The sequence below is a fragment of the Tachysurus vachellii genome, chromosome 12, assembly GCF_030014155.1.
Source record: "Tachysurus vachellii isolate PV-2020 chromosome 12, HZAU_Pvac_v1, whole genome shotgun sequence".
NCBI lineage: Eukaryota > Metazoa > Chordata > Actinopteri > Siluriformes > Bagridae > Tachysurus > Tachysurus vachellii.
Window position 1 is genome coordinate 7,419,424 of NC_083471.1, and position 17,611 is coordinate 7,437,034.

Below are 17,611 nucleotides of genomic sequence, written 5' to 3' on the forward strand. Positions count from 1 at the left end.
ATATTAGTGTTGATGTTGGTGTGGGAGGTGGTGTTGATGTTGGTGTGGGTGGTGCTGATGGTGTTGATGTTCGATGTGGTTTTGGAGTGGGTGTTGATGCTGGTGTGGTTGGTGTTCATATTAGTGTTGATGTTGGTGTGGAAGGTGATGTTGATTTTGGTGTTGGTGGTGGTGCTGATGGTGTTGATGTTCAATGTGGTTTTGGAGTGGGTGTTGATGCTGGTGTGGTTGGTGTTCATATTAGTGTTGATGTTGGTGTGGGAGGTGGTGTTGATGTTGGTGTGGGTGGTGCTGATGGTGTTGATGTTGGAGGTTGTTTTGGAGTGGGTGTTGATGCTGGTGTGGTTGGTGTTCATATTAGTGTTGATGTTGGTGTGGGAGGTGGTGTTGATGTTGGTGTGGGTGGTGCTGATGGTGTTGATGTTGGAGGTTGTTTTGGAGTGGGTGTTGATGCTGGTGTGGTTGGTTTTCATATTAGTGTTGATGTTGGTGTGGAAGGTGGTGTTGATTTTGGTGTGGGTGGTGGTGCTGATGATGGTGGTGCTGTTAGTAAAGGTTTGTGTGGTGGTGATGATGAGGAGGTGGGAATGTGTGTGTGTGTGTGTGTGTGTGTGTGTGTGTGTGTGTGTGTGTGTGAAGGTCATGCTTATCTCTAATCTAAAAGAGGAGATATATTTTGATGTTTGGATCCATGTGGCGAGATGATGGACGGAAGGACAGAGACACTCTGAGAAGGGATGGCAAGAGGAGTCGAGGACTTTAAGACAGATGGAGGGTTACTCTCCATGGTGGCATTAGTGAGTGTGTGTGTGTGTGTGTGTGTGTGTGTGTGTGTGGTGATAAACCTGAGGTAACTGTGTGCTGCCCTGATCACTCCATCACATTGATGGACGGGCTTAAAGACACTTAATGAAAGCCTCTTCCAAGAATTATTCATCGTTCTGTTTCCTGTCCAGCCCACACCATCTGGTGCTTTTACCAAAGTAGAAAGTGTTGCATTAATCAGAATTTAACAACAACTGTGGATGGATTTCATTTCGCTTACGAAATCGTTTGTGACCCATCTGTTTCAGGGAATGACTTAAACCATCGTGGTACCTTAAGTACCTGATCTATGAGCTTCACTCTTCTGATACATCGCCATGTCCTTCACAGACTCGGAAAGAATGTTCTGGAGAACATTTAGAAGCTTGTATTTGTTTACATTTACATTTACATTTACAGCATTTGGCAGACGCCCTTATCCAGAGCGACGTACATAAGTGCTTAAATCTCTAGCATTGAATACATTAATGCTGGCTCACTAAGTTACATACTTAAGATACTAAAACATTTGTTCAAAGTTTCAATGAAATAGTGTCAAAGGTGTTTTTTTCTTTCTTTTTTTTTTCTTTTTATTTTTTTTTTATTAAAATGCAAAAGATAAGGAAAGAAGTGCTAGTTGAAGTGTTTCCTGAATAAGTAGGTCTTCAACCGCCGCTTGAAAATATCCAGTGACTCAGCTGTCCGGACCTCTAGGGGAAGTTCATTCCACCACCTTGGTGCCAGTACAGAGAAGAGTCTTGTAGTATACTTGCCTCTTACCCTGAGAGATGGTGGAACCAGTCGAGCAGTGCTGGTAGATCGGAGGGTGCGGGGTGCAGTGCGAGGAGTGATGAGGGCTTTGAGGTAAGAGGGAGCTGGTTCATTTTTGGCTTTGTAGGCCAGCATCAGTGTTTTGAATCTGATCCGTGCAGCTACCGGAAGCCAGTGGAGGGATCGCAGCAGCGGGGTGGTGTGTGAGAACTTTGGTAGGTTGAAAACAAGCCGGGCAGCTGCATTTTGATCATTTGCAGAGGACGGATTGCGTTCATATGTAGATCTGCCAGCAGTGTGTTGGAGTAATCCAGTCTAGAAATGACAAGAGACTGAACAAGTACCTGAGCAGCCTGTGTGGACAAAAATGGCCGAATCCTTCTAATGTTGTAGAGAAGAAACCGACATGAGCGAGTCACATTAGCAACATGAGAGGAAAAGGACAGTTGATTGTCCAAGGTTACCCCAAGGTTGCGAGCTGTGGCTGAAGGGGAGATCAGATCGTTGTGCAAGGATATAGCAAGATCATGATCTGGGGATGAATCACCTGGGATGATCAGCAGTTCAGTTTTGCTAGGATTGAGCTTTAACTGATGAGCAGTCATCCATGATGAAATTTCTGCCAGACATGCTGAGATCCGATCAGAAGCTGTGACATCATGTTTAGTTGGTCAATCAGCAGTTGCTGGTTCTGTTTGTTTATTCGTATTAAGTAATGTTATTATCTTGGTAAAGGTTGTTGTGGAATCCCTCTAACTGTTCAGGCCAGGAATATACACTCACAAGAACTGACATCGCATTACACCACACACACACACACACACATATACACACACACACACATTCACACCTAGCAGTTTAGCATACTCCTAATAGGATGTAGAACCCACACAGCTACAGCTACAGTATCACAAGCTCAGTTTTTCCCCCCTGTTTTTTAGTTTATCGTTTTATTTATAGATGTGTAGATGTTTTATTTGTTTGTGCCTTTCTGCTTCATCCAGCAGACAGCTTCAGTCTAACAAATGAATAATAATCATGGAACTCTTAATACAGAATGTTGCGACAGTCCCATTGTTTATTTCTGGCTCTCACTCTCCCTGTGGGCCATCGAGTTCCCTGAACATCAACAACCCAGCTTTAATTGGGCCTTGCAGTGAGTGATGGTGTGTGTTTGTGTGTGTCAGAGTCAGAGACAGTAAGCAGAGCCCCCTGTGTGTGTGTGTGTGTGTTTATGTGTGTCCCATGACTGCAGAGAAAGCGAACAGAAGAGCAAAGCAATCCCATCCTCCAGTCACATCAATGTTGTGATATTTTTCTAATAAACGGACGCAGTGACATTCTGCAGTGTCTCTTTATAATTACTTGCATTTATTTTTCCTTGCTCGTGTCACGTAGGTGTACTCTCCCTCTCCAAATCTGCTCCCTCTCTCAACAGAAGCACTCATTATCTGCCTGTACATGTCTGCACCAAGGTGTGTTTGCTGCGTGTGTGTGTGTGTGTGTGTGTGTTGTGTTTGAATGTATAGTGTTTAAGTTGGTTCTATGGAGCTCTAAGCCACGCCTCTTTTCGTGCCGTCCCGTAATGATGTTGCAGCTGTTTCATTGATTAGTTTGGGTGCTGGAGTTCTTCACAGCACCAGAAGGAAGGTCTGAGCATGATTAAGCTATGCAGAAAGAGATTCGGTTTAATTAGGATATAATAAGCACTCTGTTTCACCTCTCTCCTGCTGTTTTCTCTCTCTTTCTCTCTCTCTCTCTCTCTCTCTCTCTCTCTCTCTCTCTCTTTCTCTCTTTCTCGTCTGATTGTTGCTGTGCTACTGAGGTTTTCGATTTGGGGTGTGAGCTTGTAATCTGTAAATGCTCCAGGGCTCTGCCTCCAAATCCAATGGGGAAAAAAACTCATTTTATTCTTTGACCTCATGTAGAAGGGGTGTAGTGTGTGGAAAGAATACATATATATATATATATATATATATATATATATATATATATATATATATATATATATATATATATATAGCTATATAGCTTATCACACACACCTATGGTGAAGCACAGTAGTGGCGGCATCATGAAAACCGGCTACAGAAATTTGTTTGTTCCTGCATTTTAGTCATTTATTTTGTCTGCGTTTTAGTCATTTGTTTTAAAGTTTCCAAAAAAAATAAACATTCCACATAATATTTTGGTACAAAAGTACAATAAAAGTTAAGAGTATAAAAGTGGAAACATTATAGTGCTTTCCTTTAACTTTTTGTAACAAATGATGATAATAAAATTCTTCCTATTTAAATATACAGCATATACAAGTATATTTTTCATTTTATCAAGTCAACACATTTTATTAAATTGTTTTACATCACAGAGGCAAAGCGAGAACACGAGTTCTTTATATTTCCATTACGATTTTATGAATCTTTGTGTCACAGATCTGTGTTTCCTTGCACTGGTTTAGTATAAATGTAAATAAATCACTATAAGCAAAATCAATTGGAAATATCTGTAAATATTGTGGACACGCATCAGTGCTGTCTGATTACGTAACGTTCATTTGTTCAAGTAGATTTTGTCTTTTGTGAAATCTATCTTTTTTTTTTCCTCCACCATTTTCACCACTCCATATCATACAGCACATACTAACAGCTTCCTCTGCATCATAGCGTACAGTGTAAAACAAAGCTCTAACCCCACCCTTTTAGCAGGCGTGAGCCCATGGACACCTGGAATTACCTGATTACGCAGTGATTGACAGGGGACAGAGTTTATGTCCTGCTCACTTAGACCACATGGCAAAATTCTGCTAAGTTGTTGTGTTATATAGTGTTTAACACAACAATAATTAAATATCTACTCTGTGGCCAGTGTGAGGTGTAAATGTGAGTCTCAAAAATGAAGAAGATGAAGAAGAAGATGAAGAAGAAGAAGAAGAAGACGCCTAACATTATCTTCATCCGTACACCACATGGGATGACCCCAAGGTTGAGGACCTACACAATAACAATAATAATAATAATAATGGACAATGCTGTGAACTTCTCCTCTCCACTATGTGTTTTATAGTCATTTATCAGAGACGTATTGTAATGGACCTTGCGTCCTTCTTTTCTTCTCTTTCTCTCTCTTTCTCTCTGTCTTTCTTTCTCTCTCTTTCAGGCGATCCATTCTGTAGCCTGGCACCACGAGGGGAAGCAGTTCATCTGTAGTCACTCAGACGGCACATTGACCATATGGAATATAAGGTCCCCAGCCAAGCCTGCTCAGACAATCACCCCACATGGTGAGAGACAGAATCACTAATCCCCTGTGAAGATCCTGACAAGTGCTGCACTACATTCTTTATAGTCATTTCTTTACACGCTCCAGTGTAACGGCTTTGTTTATAAGAGGAAATGAGGTTTAGGAATTATCACACGAGTCGTACTAAGCTAAACTAGCTCTTAAACACTCACACACACATGGACACACACACTTATGAAAATGAATGAGTTTCAAAAGGTTAAAGCATGTTGCTCTATGAAATGGCTCGTCCACTTTATACTGTAATTAGATTATTTTTCCACTCACAAAGCAGCTTGCAATCAATTTTCAACCTTTTTTTTTATTGTTTTTTGTAAACTCATCTTTCTTAACCTTTGGACGGAAAGTGAAGCTTGTGGACCTTTTAGTCCACCATTTACTTTTCCCTAAAGAGAAATATGTGTTATTGAACATGTGGCTTTAGAGACCGTAATGCACATGACCCACAAAGAGAGAGAATTATTTTTATTTGCAGAGTAACGTATATTACAGGTGCTTAGGAGAAGTCACCAATAAATAGATAAATAAATAACAATTCTATTAAAAAGAATAAATAAAATGGTTTACAAAAAACATTAACATAGAAAATTAGCTTAAAAGTTGTCGGGGTTATCATTTTCTTATAAAAGAGAAAGTCGAATAAAATCCTCTACTTTAGCAATACTGTGGTTACCATTACAACATTGTGACTTCCTTTTTGTTCGACCTTGTTTTTCCTGCTGATGTAAATGCCCATTTTTGCTTGGCCTAGGATGAAGTTCAAAACATTTAGCTTGTCATTTTGTGTGTATATTTTACACCAATGATATTCATGATATGGTTTGCAGTGAAAACATTTGTTAAAACAACTAAAAATTGTGTGTAAAAAAGTAAAAAGAGGCTGTAGTCTGGAAATTGCATAAAGGTGTGAAAGACGCTTTCTCTCTCAAGGCAAACAGGACACTCATGACCAGTCTCTGGACACAGAACACAGACTCTCCCGTCACCCCTCCTCACTCAGGCTGAGGACAGTGCGCCAAGATGTGTCGACTCTAAGACTGAGCAGTTTCTTATGAAAGACCGACTGAGAAACCTTATAGCTTGGCTCTCAGATTGTTTAGAAGAGGTAGCTAAACTGTAAAGATAGAGACAGAGAGCAGCCCTGCCTTACCCCTACATACTTTACAGGGAGCACATAAGCTGCCATTAAACTTCAGCACACTTTAAATGTCACAGTATAAAACTCTTATTTTGGCAATGGAATCAGAGCTAAAACCAAAGACACTGTTTTCCACTTTCAATAGTTATGTTCTGGTAGGCAGTAATGAAACAGCCCTAAGTAAAAAGCTGTTCCTCGAAGTGTCTACTGGAGGAAAGGGTGACAAATAGTCTATGGGCATGGTGAGAGGAATCCTTAAAAATGCTGCGAGCTTGACGCAGATTGCGTTTCCTCTGGACGTCATCAGTGGCTGGAAGTAAAGTTCCTGTGATGTGCTGAGCGAATTCCACCACTTGTTGCAGTGCTTTGCGGTTCTGCACCTGTGCAGTTGTCTTACCAGATGTGACACAGCTGGTCAAGATGCTCTCAATAGACCAGCGATAAACTTTCTCCAGGATTGCTGAAGACAGGTGATGTCTCTTCAGTGTCCTCAAGAAGAACAAGCACTGGTGAACTTTCTTGGCCAGGTTTGGAGGTGTTGGACAGGTGTATGGACAGGTCCTCTGAGATGTGGATCCCCAGAATTTGACGCTGGAGACACGTTCAACCGGAAACTCATTGATGTTGATGGGGGCATGCGTGCCTTCACTCTCCCTCCTGAAGTCCATGATGAGCTCCTTTGTTTTGCTGGTGTTAAGGATAAGGTTGCTGTCGGCACACCATTCGGCCAGATGCTGTACCTTTTTCCTGTAGGCTGTCTCATTGTTGTTGGTGATGAGGCCAATCACTGTGGTGTTGTCAGCAAATTTGATTATGGAATTAGATCCATGCCCAGGCCTGCAGTTGTGAGTGAAGAGGGAATAGAGGAATGGGCTCAGCATACAACCCTGTGGTACATCTGTGTTAAGGGTGATGGTGGCAGAGCAGAAGTGGCCTCACCTGACATGCTGTTGGTCAGAAAGTCCATAATCCAGTGACAGAGGGAGGTGCTGATGCCTAGATCCCCACCGAAGCCACCGAAGCCACCGAAGTTCGCTGATCAGTTTTGAAGGGATGACAATATTAAATGCTGAGCATGTTATGCATATGTGTTACTATTGCCCAGATGTGCGAGCACAGAGTGCAGTGCTAAGGAGACTGCATCCTCTGTGCTCCTATTGCTCCGATAGGCAAGCTGATGTGGGCCCAATGTGGGTGGAAGGCAGTTCTTTAAGTGTGCCAGGACCAGTCTCTCAAAGCATTTCATGATAATAGGTGTGGGTGCTACTGGGCGGTAGTCATTCAGGCACATCGGGTTGGAGTGTATTAGAACTGGGATAGTGGAGGTGGACTTGAAGTCAAGAAGTCAAGTCAAGAAGCTTTTTTGTCATTTCAACCATATATAGCTGATGCAGTACAAAGTGAAATGAGACAAAGTTTCTTCAGGACCATGGTGCTACATAGAACAACACAGAGCTTAGGTTAGTCACATAAAATACATCTGTGCAACGTGGTGCAAACAGTGCAAACAGTGCAAACAGTGCAAGACAAAAGACATTACACAAAAGACAATACAAAAAAGCAGCACCAACCAGAGTGCATACTGCATATTGTATAGTACATGTGCAGCAATACTGGAATGAACATTTAATATAATGGCAGCAGTTATATGAGGTATTGTAATGAATTGTGCAAAACAGCAATTGACTGAAATGTGCAAGACAACATGTGCAAATAGCAAAAACAGTGTGCAAAAACAGCATGTAAACAGGTTGACATGGGTGGTGCTGTAGACATGGATGTATATTGGAAGAGTGTGTATTTAGTGAGGATCAGTGCAGTCCATACAGTTGAGTGTGCTTGTTATAGTTCAGTTCAGTTATTGAGAAGTCTGAGGGCTTGTGGAAAGAAGCTGTTCATGACACAGTCTGGTTTAGAGGGTGTGAATGCTACGTTACTATTTTTCAGCTGCTGGCCTTTCTTGGTGATGGAGCTGGTGTTGAGTGACCAAGTGAGGTTCTCCAACAGATGAACATTAAGGAATTTGGTGCTCTTGAAGATCCCTACAGAGGATCCTTCGATGTTCAGCGGAGAGTCAACAAGAATCTCTTTAGGTTTATCAACACTCAGAGGCAGGTTGTTTGCTCTACACCAGGCAGTTAGCAGTTGCATCTCCTCTCTGTATGCTGACTCATCGTTCTTGCTAATGAGACCCACCACGGTTGTGTCATCGGTGAACTTGATGATATGGTTCGATCTGTGCATTGCTACACAGCTGCGGGTCAACAAGGTGAACAGCAGTGGGTTGAGCACGCAGCCCTGAGGGGCTCCAGTGCTCAGTGTGGTGATGCTAAGATGTTGTTGACTATCCAGACTGACTGAGGCCTCCCAGTCAGGAAGTCCAGGATCCAGATACAGAGGTAGTTGTTGTCCCAGTAAGCTCAGCTTCTCAATCAGGTGCTGAGGGATGAGTGTGTTGAATGATTAACTGAAGTCTGTGAAAAGCATTCATATGTAAGTGTCTTTATTGTCCAAGTGGTTGAGGGCTAAATGAGGGGTCGTAGAAATGGTGTCATTGGCTGGAGTAGTTTGGATGATACGTAAACTGCATTGGGTCCATTGAGACATACTGGGTCTTGATGTGCCTCATGACAAGCCTCTCAATAGGTGTGAGTGTGATGGGACGATAGTCATTGATTTGGTATGGGGATGATGGTGGTTGTCTTGAGGCACATAGGAACAACAGTGCTGTTCAGGGAATTGTTAAAGCTGTCAGTGATAAATGACTCTAAAGACATCCTCTAGCTGTCTTGCACATTCCCTAAGCACCCTGCCTGGTATGTTGTCTGGTCCAGCAGCCTTCCATGGGTTAACGTTGCATAGAGTGCTCCTCACATCAGTTGTGGAAAGACAGAGGGATGGTCTTCCTTGCTACTATGTTGTTCCACACCTCAAACCGTTTATAGGAGTCATTCAGCGCATCTGGGTTGGAAGTGTCACCATCACAGGCAGGTGAAGCTGTCTAATAGTTCATGATCGCCTGTATGGCCCCTGTATGCCACATGCGCTGGGTGTCTCCGCTGTCCTGAAAATGTCTGTGGATTGTCTGGGCATGTGCATGCTTTGCTTCTCTGATGGCTCGGGACAATTTGGCCCTTGCTTTTCTTAGGGCTGCCCTGTCCCCTTCTCTGAAGTCTAAGTCTCTAGACTTCAGCAGCGCACACGATTTAGAAGTCAGATAATTAAAGCACTTGCCGATGTAGCTGGTCACTGATGCCGTGTATTTCTCCAAGTTGACGGAATTGCTGTTGGTTGCAGCCGCCCTGAAGATGTTCAAGATATTGCACTCAAAACAGTCCTGAAGAGCAGAGGTGGCTCCTGCTGGCCAAGTTTTCACCTGCTTTAAAACCGGCTTAGAGCTTCTGACGAGTGGTCCAAGCCACGACTCTGTGGAAAAAAAAAAGTTGTTGTTCTGTCTGCTAGGAGTATGTAATATCCAACTAGCTTGATTGGCAGGTACGCTGCCGATGAGCCATGTTCCACTAAAAATCATGACATTACAGTCTATAAGTCTCTTCCTGTTTGTTGGGCAAAGTCAAATGTTATCCATTTTGTTCACCAGGGACCACACATTAGCAAGAAAAATGCTGGGTAAGGAGTGCTGGTGTGGTGTTAGCTTTAGCCTAGCTTTTATCCCTCCACACTTCCCTCGCCTTTGTTTACAATCTCGACGCCGCCTGTGAGCACTTCCACCCGGCCAGGAACAGTGTGTAAACTCCAGGGTTCTGGAGATCTCAGGGGTGAGTTGAGGATTGGTGATAAATCTGTCGGAGTGGTGTAAAACTCTCAGAGTAGTGAACTAAGGAGATGTTATCAAATATGGACCTCCCAGGTATGCAGTATATCTGGTCTGTGTAGATAACCTCTTCCAGAACACTTTCCAGACTTGTTTGGAGAGCATTTTGTAATCAGTATATAATAGAGACATCGGTCACCAGTTATTTATGTCACCTTTTTTGGCAATAGTGTGAGGACTGCACTTCTACAACTCAGAGGTAGCAGCCTGCTGGTTAAGCTGCTATTCAGGACTTCCAGCACATCCTCACCTATCAATACTCCCTAATGTGCAATTAAAATCTCCACCAACAAATTAAAATTAGTTTATCTAAAAAAGAAAATCTTTCCACTGGGGAATTTGGGGCATAAAAACAATGACATGTTTCTCAAACTGGTCTGCCAGCAACAATATCTTCTATGCTGTAGAAGATTGGCATAAGATTTCTCGAAAGTAAGATAACAACTCCACTAGTAGAGGTTTTGTGGCTCAAAAAAGAAAGGCCAGCCCATTCTAGCTTCCAGTGAACAACATTTTTGTCATCACTGTGTCTATAGAGTGTGTGTCTATACTCCTCAGCCTCATCGATTCAAACAATTTTGCTCTCTTCTGGCTGTCTCTTGGCCCAATGACATTCGAAGATGCAATATGAATGTTTAAGGGAAGCGTTGAAGAGAGTAAGCAGTAAAACAAAACATACAGCACAATACAAAATGGAGGACATTTTGCCATCACCATTATTTAGCATAGTTGAACTTTGTAACAATTTTCTTCAAGCGATACACTTCTTTATCTTCAAAACAACCTTCATTCATTAGATGCTTAGTTTCAACAAAAAGTCTTTTCAGATTATTGACCTTTGGTTATTTTCAAAAAAATATTGATGTCATTAACATCATACTCTTTCCAAACTTTGCTACCTACAGTACTTGCACACACACTATGGTCAGGGAGAACATCTTCATGTTGTACATCACGCTCACTTTAAACATGCCCTTCTTCTGCTTTTTTGCATATTTTGTCGCTGTCTCTTTTTCACACATTTTTTCTCTTTACAGGTGTTTTAACAACGACTTGTTGATCGGTCATTACTGCATCTGTATTCTCTTCTGTACAAAGAAGGTCCTGTATACAGAATTGAATTGAAATGAGTGAGACAGGGAGTGAGACAGGAACTGAGACAGGGAGTGAGACAGAGAGTGAGATAGACCACGAGGCAGATTGAGAGACAGAGCGTAAAACAGAGAGTGAGAAAGAGCCGGAGACATGGCATGAGACAGAACGTGAGACGGAGTTAGACAACGAGTTAGACAACGAGTTAGACAACGAGTTAGACAACGAGTTAGACAAAGAGTTAGACAAAGAGTTAGACAACGTGTTAGACAGAGTGTGAAACAGAGAAGTCAAAAGCACAACATGTTACTTGATTCATACTTAAATGCCTGATTTAACTGATTGCAAATACAACAAATTGTTTATTGAGAAAATTTGGCCTTCATTTATCAGTTTTTTGTTTTTTATTTTCAATTCATTCATCAGTAACCAAAGACACAGTGTAGGACACAGTGAGACACAGTGAGACACAGAGAGAAAGAGTTGTTGAGCAGCACGTCTCACTTTATTTGCTCTGGTTCTGTTTCAGGAAAACAGCCCAAGGATGGAAAGAAGCCAGAGCCATGTAAACCCATTCTAAAAGTAGAGTACAAGACAACAAGGGCAGGGTAAAGTGGACAACACACACATACACACACATACACACACACACTAAGCTAATGGTAACACACAGATACACACAAACATCCAAATCAAGTGAATTACAGCCATATTGTCCTTGTTTGTGTGTGTGTGTGTGTGTGTGTGTGTGTGTGTGTGTGTGTGTGTGTGCACATACACAGGGATCCATTTATTATCTTGTCCGGCGGTCTATCGTATGACACGGTCGGTCGGCGGCCATGTTTGACTGTTATGCACGGGAAGAGCACGGCGGTGCTAGAGATGGACTATCCCATCGTAGACTTCCTCACACTCTGTGAAACGCCATATCCTAACGGTAAACCTCCTCAACTCACACCATAACGCCTCTCTCTCTCTCTCTCTCTCTTTCTCTCTCTCTTTAATCTAGACCCATTTGTGTTAATACTGTGTTGTTCTCGCTCTCCGATTAAGGAGTCAATCCTTTGGGAAGTGTTTCATGAATAATAAGAAGTTTAGTTTTCTTTTATATATACATTCATACTTTATGCATATATATATATATATATATACACTGAGTGTTTGAGACTTTCAGAACAAAATATATATAAATGTGTGTGTGTGTGTGTGTGTGTGTGTGTGGCTCATACTGCCCATTCCTTCCTGTCAGCTTTTTTTCAGTGTTTCATTCAGACCTTTGTGAGCTGAGTGTACTTTTAGCTCAGCAGGGAGGAGAAGCCAAACGTTGCAGTTCTCGTTGCTCATATTTCTTTCTTTATTTATTTCTATGTTTTTGGTGTCATTTCAGGGATTTCAGCCAGTGCTTGAACAGATGCAGGAGAGATTTTTGATGCTTCTTTTATTTTTTATCATAAGTAGCTGAGCAACCATGAGTGCATGCAACCTGAACCTTTCTCTCTCTCGCTCTCTCTATCTTTCTCTCTCGCTCTCTCTCTCTCCCCTGTACAGATTTTCAGGAACCTTATGCTGTTGTGGTCCTTCTAGAGAAGGATCTAGTAGTTATCGACCTCGCACAAAATGGGTATGTTTTAAAAGTATATCACAATATAATATATCGTATTATTATATTTGGTCTCGTAGATTTCCTAATCATGTCAGTTACGTGTTCATGTGTTCACAGCTACCCGATCTTCGAGAACCCTTACCCCTTGACGCTTCACGAGTCCCCGGTGACTTGTTGCGAGTACGTGGCCGACTGTCCCGCAGACCTCATTCCTGCACTTTACTCGGTCGGATCACGCCAAAAAAGACAGGGCTACAGCAAAAAGGTGTGTGTTTCTATCCTGTGTACAGTGTGTGTATTGTACCGAACAAGGGGAATTTCCACTCTCTGTTTTCTCGTCGCAGTTATGTGACATCGAGGTGAAGTTTGTTTATAAGAAAATAGCTACAGGACGCATCGTGTTTTTTTCCTCCTGGTTCATGGTGAGCTGTGCGCCAAAAGAATGAATGATAACAACTATAAGACAAAATATAAAGGAAGTACAAGAATATACTCCTCTAGTCCTCAAAGAATGCCTCTTTCAAATACACACAAGCACTCTCCGTCAGTTGTGTGTGTGTGTGTGTGTGTGTGTGTGTGTGTGCCCTGCTGTGCAGACCTATTGTCCAAAACCGCTCCATCTCCAGCTCCCATTAGGAAGCATTTGTGCGTATAAAGAGAGGTGAGACGTTCGACCTGCTGCAAAGTTCAGTCTTTATGCTGAACAGCGAGAGGAACAGATCGACCCTCAAAGAGACCAGACGCCGTCACTCACGGTTCAACACGGCGACACAGTTTTTTCCCTCCTTTCCTGCGCCCTGACTAGCCTTAGCCTGTCATGTCCCCGGATAACCTTCCCTTAAACTAGAAATCTACAATAATAATTTGATAGAAATGACCAAAGCTTGTGTTCTGTTTTTCTGGTGATCGCAGGAATGGCCTATAAGTGGCGGAAACTGGGGCCAGGGCTCTCAGAGCTATCCAGAAATGATAATCACTGGGTAAGTGTGTGTGTATGGGGTTGTGTGTGTGTGAGTGTGAGTGAGAGAGAGAAAAACCTTGTAATCACTGATTGTCTGTCTTTGTCCTAGGCATGCTGATGGTTCTGTGAAGTTCTGGGATGCTTCTGCAAGTCAGTACTCATACTAATACTTCATCATCAGTAATAATGTTATGTATCTTGAAATCACTCCTTCGTCCCTAGAATAGAAAACCGTTCTAGAAAAATCTCTGCTTCCGTCGTAAAGCTTGATCCGTCTTTAAATGATGTCATTAAAAAGCCTCCCTAAGTAAACAGCACTCTGACTGCATTAAGCGTGATCAGGAAGCGTCTGCATCTGCTCTAAGGCCGCTGCGCTTATCTTTAATTAGAGATCTGGACGTGATACCATCTGTGTCCTCGCCACGCCGTCCAGCACCACGTCCTCCATCCATTTAACTCCACTTCCCAGAATGTCTCTGTCCATCCTTCCTCTTCAGAGCGCGAGCACATAAGCATCACTTAGCTTCATCATGATAAACTGTACTAACCATAATTCCCTAAAGAACGCGGATCTAATCGCTACGTCACGTAACACAGGACGTTATTAACGACGTTCCTGAAAGAGCCTTCTGACAAGTGCTGCGCTTTTCGCCTAATAATAACGAGGATTTATTTAAAACGGATTTATATGAAGACTAATTAGACGAGAAGCGGTAATCCCGTTCTGAAAGAAATTGCCTGCATTAATCTGCTCATGTTCATTCGCTTTGCCTCAGCGAGTGCAAATTTGTCCGTCTGCCTCCAAACCAATCGTCACATAAAATAACTAATATTCATATGATGACGTTGATGACTGACTTTAAGACTCGTGTGTTGACATGTGAGTTCTGCTTCCTGTGATCCTCGACCCTCAGTAATGCTCCAGGTGTTGTACAAGCTGAAGACAGCCAAGGTGTTTGAGAAAGCGCGCGGCAAGGAGGAGAAAGCGTCCACGGAGATCGTAGACGAAGATCCGTTCGCCATCCAGCTCATGGCGTGGTGTCCTGAGAGCCGAATGCTGTGTGTCGCTGGAGTGTCTGCTCACGTGATCATCTACAGGTTCAGCAAACTGGAGGTCATGACTGAGGTCATACAGGTAAAACTGTGTGTGTGTGTGTGTGTGTGTGTGTGTGTGTGTGTTATTTGGAAATGGCCTTGCTTATCACTGATCATCTGCTCTTGATCTAAAAATTGTAATGTGCTTCCTGAATGAAGAGCTTCTTCTTTCTGTCTGTCTGTCTGTCTCTCTCTCTTTCTCTCTCTCTCTTTCTCTCTGTGTCTGTCTCTCTCTTTCTCTCTGTGTCTGTCTCTCTCTCTCTATTTCTCTCTGTGTCTGTCTCTCTCTCTGTCTGCCTCTCTCTTTCTCTCTGTCTCTGTCTCTCTCTCTCTCTCTCTCTCTCTCTCTCTCTCTTTCTCTCTGTGCCTGTCTCTCTCTCTGTCTGCCTCTTTCTTTCTCTCTGTGTCTGTCTCTCTCTCTCTCTCTCTCTCTCTCTCTCTCTCTCTCTCTCTCTCTCTGTCTCGCTCAGTGTCTGTCTCTCTCGCTGTCTGCCTCTCTCTTTCTCTCTGTGTCTGTCTCTCTCTCTCTCTCTCTCTCTCTCTCTCTCTCTCTCTCTCTCTCTCTCTGTGTCTGTCTCTCTCGCTGTCTGCCTCTCTCTTTCTCTCTCACTCTCTCTCTTTCTCTCTCTGTGTCTGTCTCTCTCTCTATCTCTTGGTTTTGCCTCATGACTCACAATGAGGATAATAATAATAATAATATTAATATAATATAATGATATTAATAATATAATACTATTATAATAACATTATTATTATTATTATTATTATTATTATTATTATTATTATTATTCTCTGTTCTCACGTTGTGTCTCTGTGAGATGCCGGATGTCCCCTGATCCTTAAAAAGTTTGCCTAAATATCGTACAAATTACATTTTGTGAATTGTTTCAGCCACCTTGCTTCACGAGTGTGTAAACATGAGTACAGATCTCATAGAGTCTCATTTCAGACGTGTCTCAATGGGACGAGTTTAACAACAGAATCCTGTGCTGGTGATTTCACAGAGTCAAGGTGTTTGTTTTAGGGGAAAAACTTTCAAAGCAACCTTCAGTGATTGTCTTTGCCAAGCTGTGCGCTAAGTGCTAAGTAGAGACGCAGTGCGGGTGATTAGGATGAGTGCCATCAGCTGTTGAATGTTATCAGCATGGCTTAATTGAAGCAAATTGAGCCCATTAGCACCTTAGGTCCCCTGGATACACACACAGACACACACACACACTCACGCTCAGTGCCGTCCCCTAAATTATGAAGTGTGACACTCCTGGGAATCCTTTTAAATTATTAAAATCTTTCTGGGTGGAATTTAATTACATTGATTGATTTGTATAACATTTTTTTTTTTTTTTTTTTTGCAGAGAAAACAAATGAGTCAAGCAAAGCAGTGCAAATTACCAAACGGCTCCCAACAGACTAGCGAACGCTCTTTTCAGGGGACTTGCTATCGACTTGGCATGTCGCAGCTCTTTATGCCACATCAGTGCTTAAAGTGATTTGTGCTCTCGCCATTTACTGACAGCGCAATAATTATTATGGATACAAAAAACGTTGGTGCAGGGCGGGGATAAGCTGCGTCAGGGACAGGACACAGAGGGACAGGACGCAGAGGGACAGGACGCAGAGGGACAGGACGCAGAGGGACAGGACGCAGAGGGACAGGACGCAGAGGGACAGGACACAGTGGGTTAGGTCTCAGAGGGCCAAGGCAGAGAATTAATAATGTCTGCAGTTAGATAATTAACATGCAGAATGAGTTTATTTGCTGTAATGAGCCGTGACATCGGACAGAACTCGTATTAGGATCTAGGTCTCGTACAGTGTGATGATAACGATGAGTGAAAGTAGCAGATTTCAGACCTGTATTAAAGCTGATGATTGTGTTTAAACAGTTACTGGAGGTCCGACTGCAGTACGAGCTGAACGACCTCGAGTCACCTGAAGGAGATCAGACTCCGGCTCCTCCCACTCCAAACACCTCACCGAGTCCGCAGAACGCCGGCCCACACCCACATCCCTCCACCAGCAGCAACTCATCTGACGGCATTAGAGATAATGTTCCCTGTCTCAAGTAAAGTTTCTCTTTTTCCTCTCTCCTCTCTCCTGTCTCACTCTATCAGCATCAACTCCATGGTTCACTGTACAGTTTCTGAATGGAATTGATCTCTCTCTCACTTCCGTTTGCTCCCCTCTCTGCCCCCTCCTTCTCACTCTCTGCCCCCTGCCCCTCTTGCTCTGCCATGCCCTCTCTCTCTCTATGCACCCTCTACTGTCTGCCCCACCCCTCTTTCTACCCCCCCACCTCTCTCCCTGCTCCTACCCCCTCTTTTCACCCATTATCAGGGTACGCAGCAGTCCTCTGAAGCAGTCTCCTGGGTATCAGGTGGAGCTGGTGGTTCAGTTGGTTTGGGTCAATGGAGAGCCACCGCAGCAGATTAGCAGCCTGGCCATCAACTCCTCATACGGCCTGTGAGCTTTCATTATTCTTTTCCTTCTCTTCCTGAAATTCTCAAACTCATTCATTGATCGTATCCAGCTGATCATATCTCTCTCCTCCAGACCTGTCGAGTCCTCTGATTATGGAATAACTGAACGCAGTCTTGGCAGTGTTGTATAAAGTAGTAGAAAGCAATACTTGAGTAAAAGTACAAGTATCGTACTAGAAAAAGTCTTTGGTAGAAGTGAAAGTTACCTTTTAGAATATTACTCAAGTAAAAGTCTTAAAGTATCTGATATTTACTGTACTTAAGTATTTGAAGTAAAAGTAAAAAGTAAAATTTCAGTGATTTTCGGTAGGCATAAGATCAGAGGAGGTTTTAGGGTCTCATCTTTAGGGGTTTTAGCCCTCAGTGAGAATTAAAAACAAGAAGAGTTTTATATTATATATTATATGACTACATAGTAAGCCAAAAGTTATGGTATAAATTTAAAATGGCAAAAGTGGACACCAAAATTTTATGCATGATGTAATGATGCCAGTCTTGAATCAGATCAGTTCATGTATGTGTGCATTCTCTC

The 17,611-nt window shown here is 42.7% G+C and overlaps 1 protein-coding gene across 4 annotated transcripts in view; it reads left to right on the forward strand.

Annotated features, from left to right (window-relative positions):
* stxbp5a (syntaxin binding protein 5a (tomosyn)) overlaps positions 1-17,611 on the forward strand; it is a 70,453-nt gene that overhangs the window by 40,523 nt on the left and 12,319 nt on the right. For all 4 annotated transcript variants that reach the window (XM_060883848.1, XM_060883850.1, XM_060883851.1 and 1 more), the window contains exons 8-17: positions 4,732-4,855; positions 11,470-11,548; positions 11,723-11,877; positions 12,489-12,561; positions 12,661-12,808; positions 13,456-13,523; positions 13,614-13,654; positions 14,419-14,639; positions 16,486-16,664; positions 16,937-17,062. In XM_060883848.1, the coding sequence (XP_060739831.1) occupies positions 4,732-4,855; positions 11,470-11,548; positions 11,723-11,877; positions 12,489-12,561; positions 12,661-12,808; positions 13,456-13,523; positions 13,614-13,654; positions 14,419-14,639; positions 16,486-16,664; positions 16,937-17,062 (1,214 nt within the window). The remainder of the gene's footprint in view (positions 1-4,731; positions 4,856-11,469; positions 11,549-11,722; positions 11,878-12,488; positions 12,562-12,660; positions 12,809-13,455; positions 13,524-13,613; positions 13,655-14,418; positions 14,640-16,485; positions 16,665-16,936; positions 17,063-17,611) is intronic.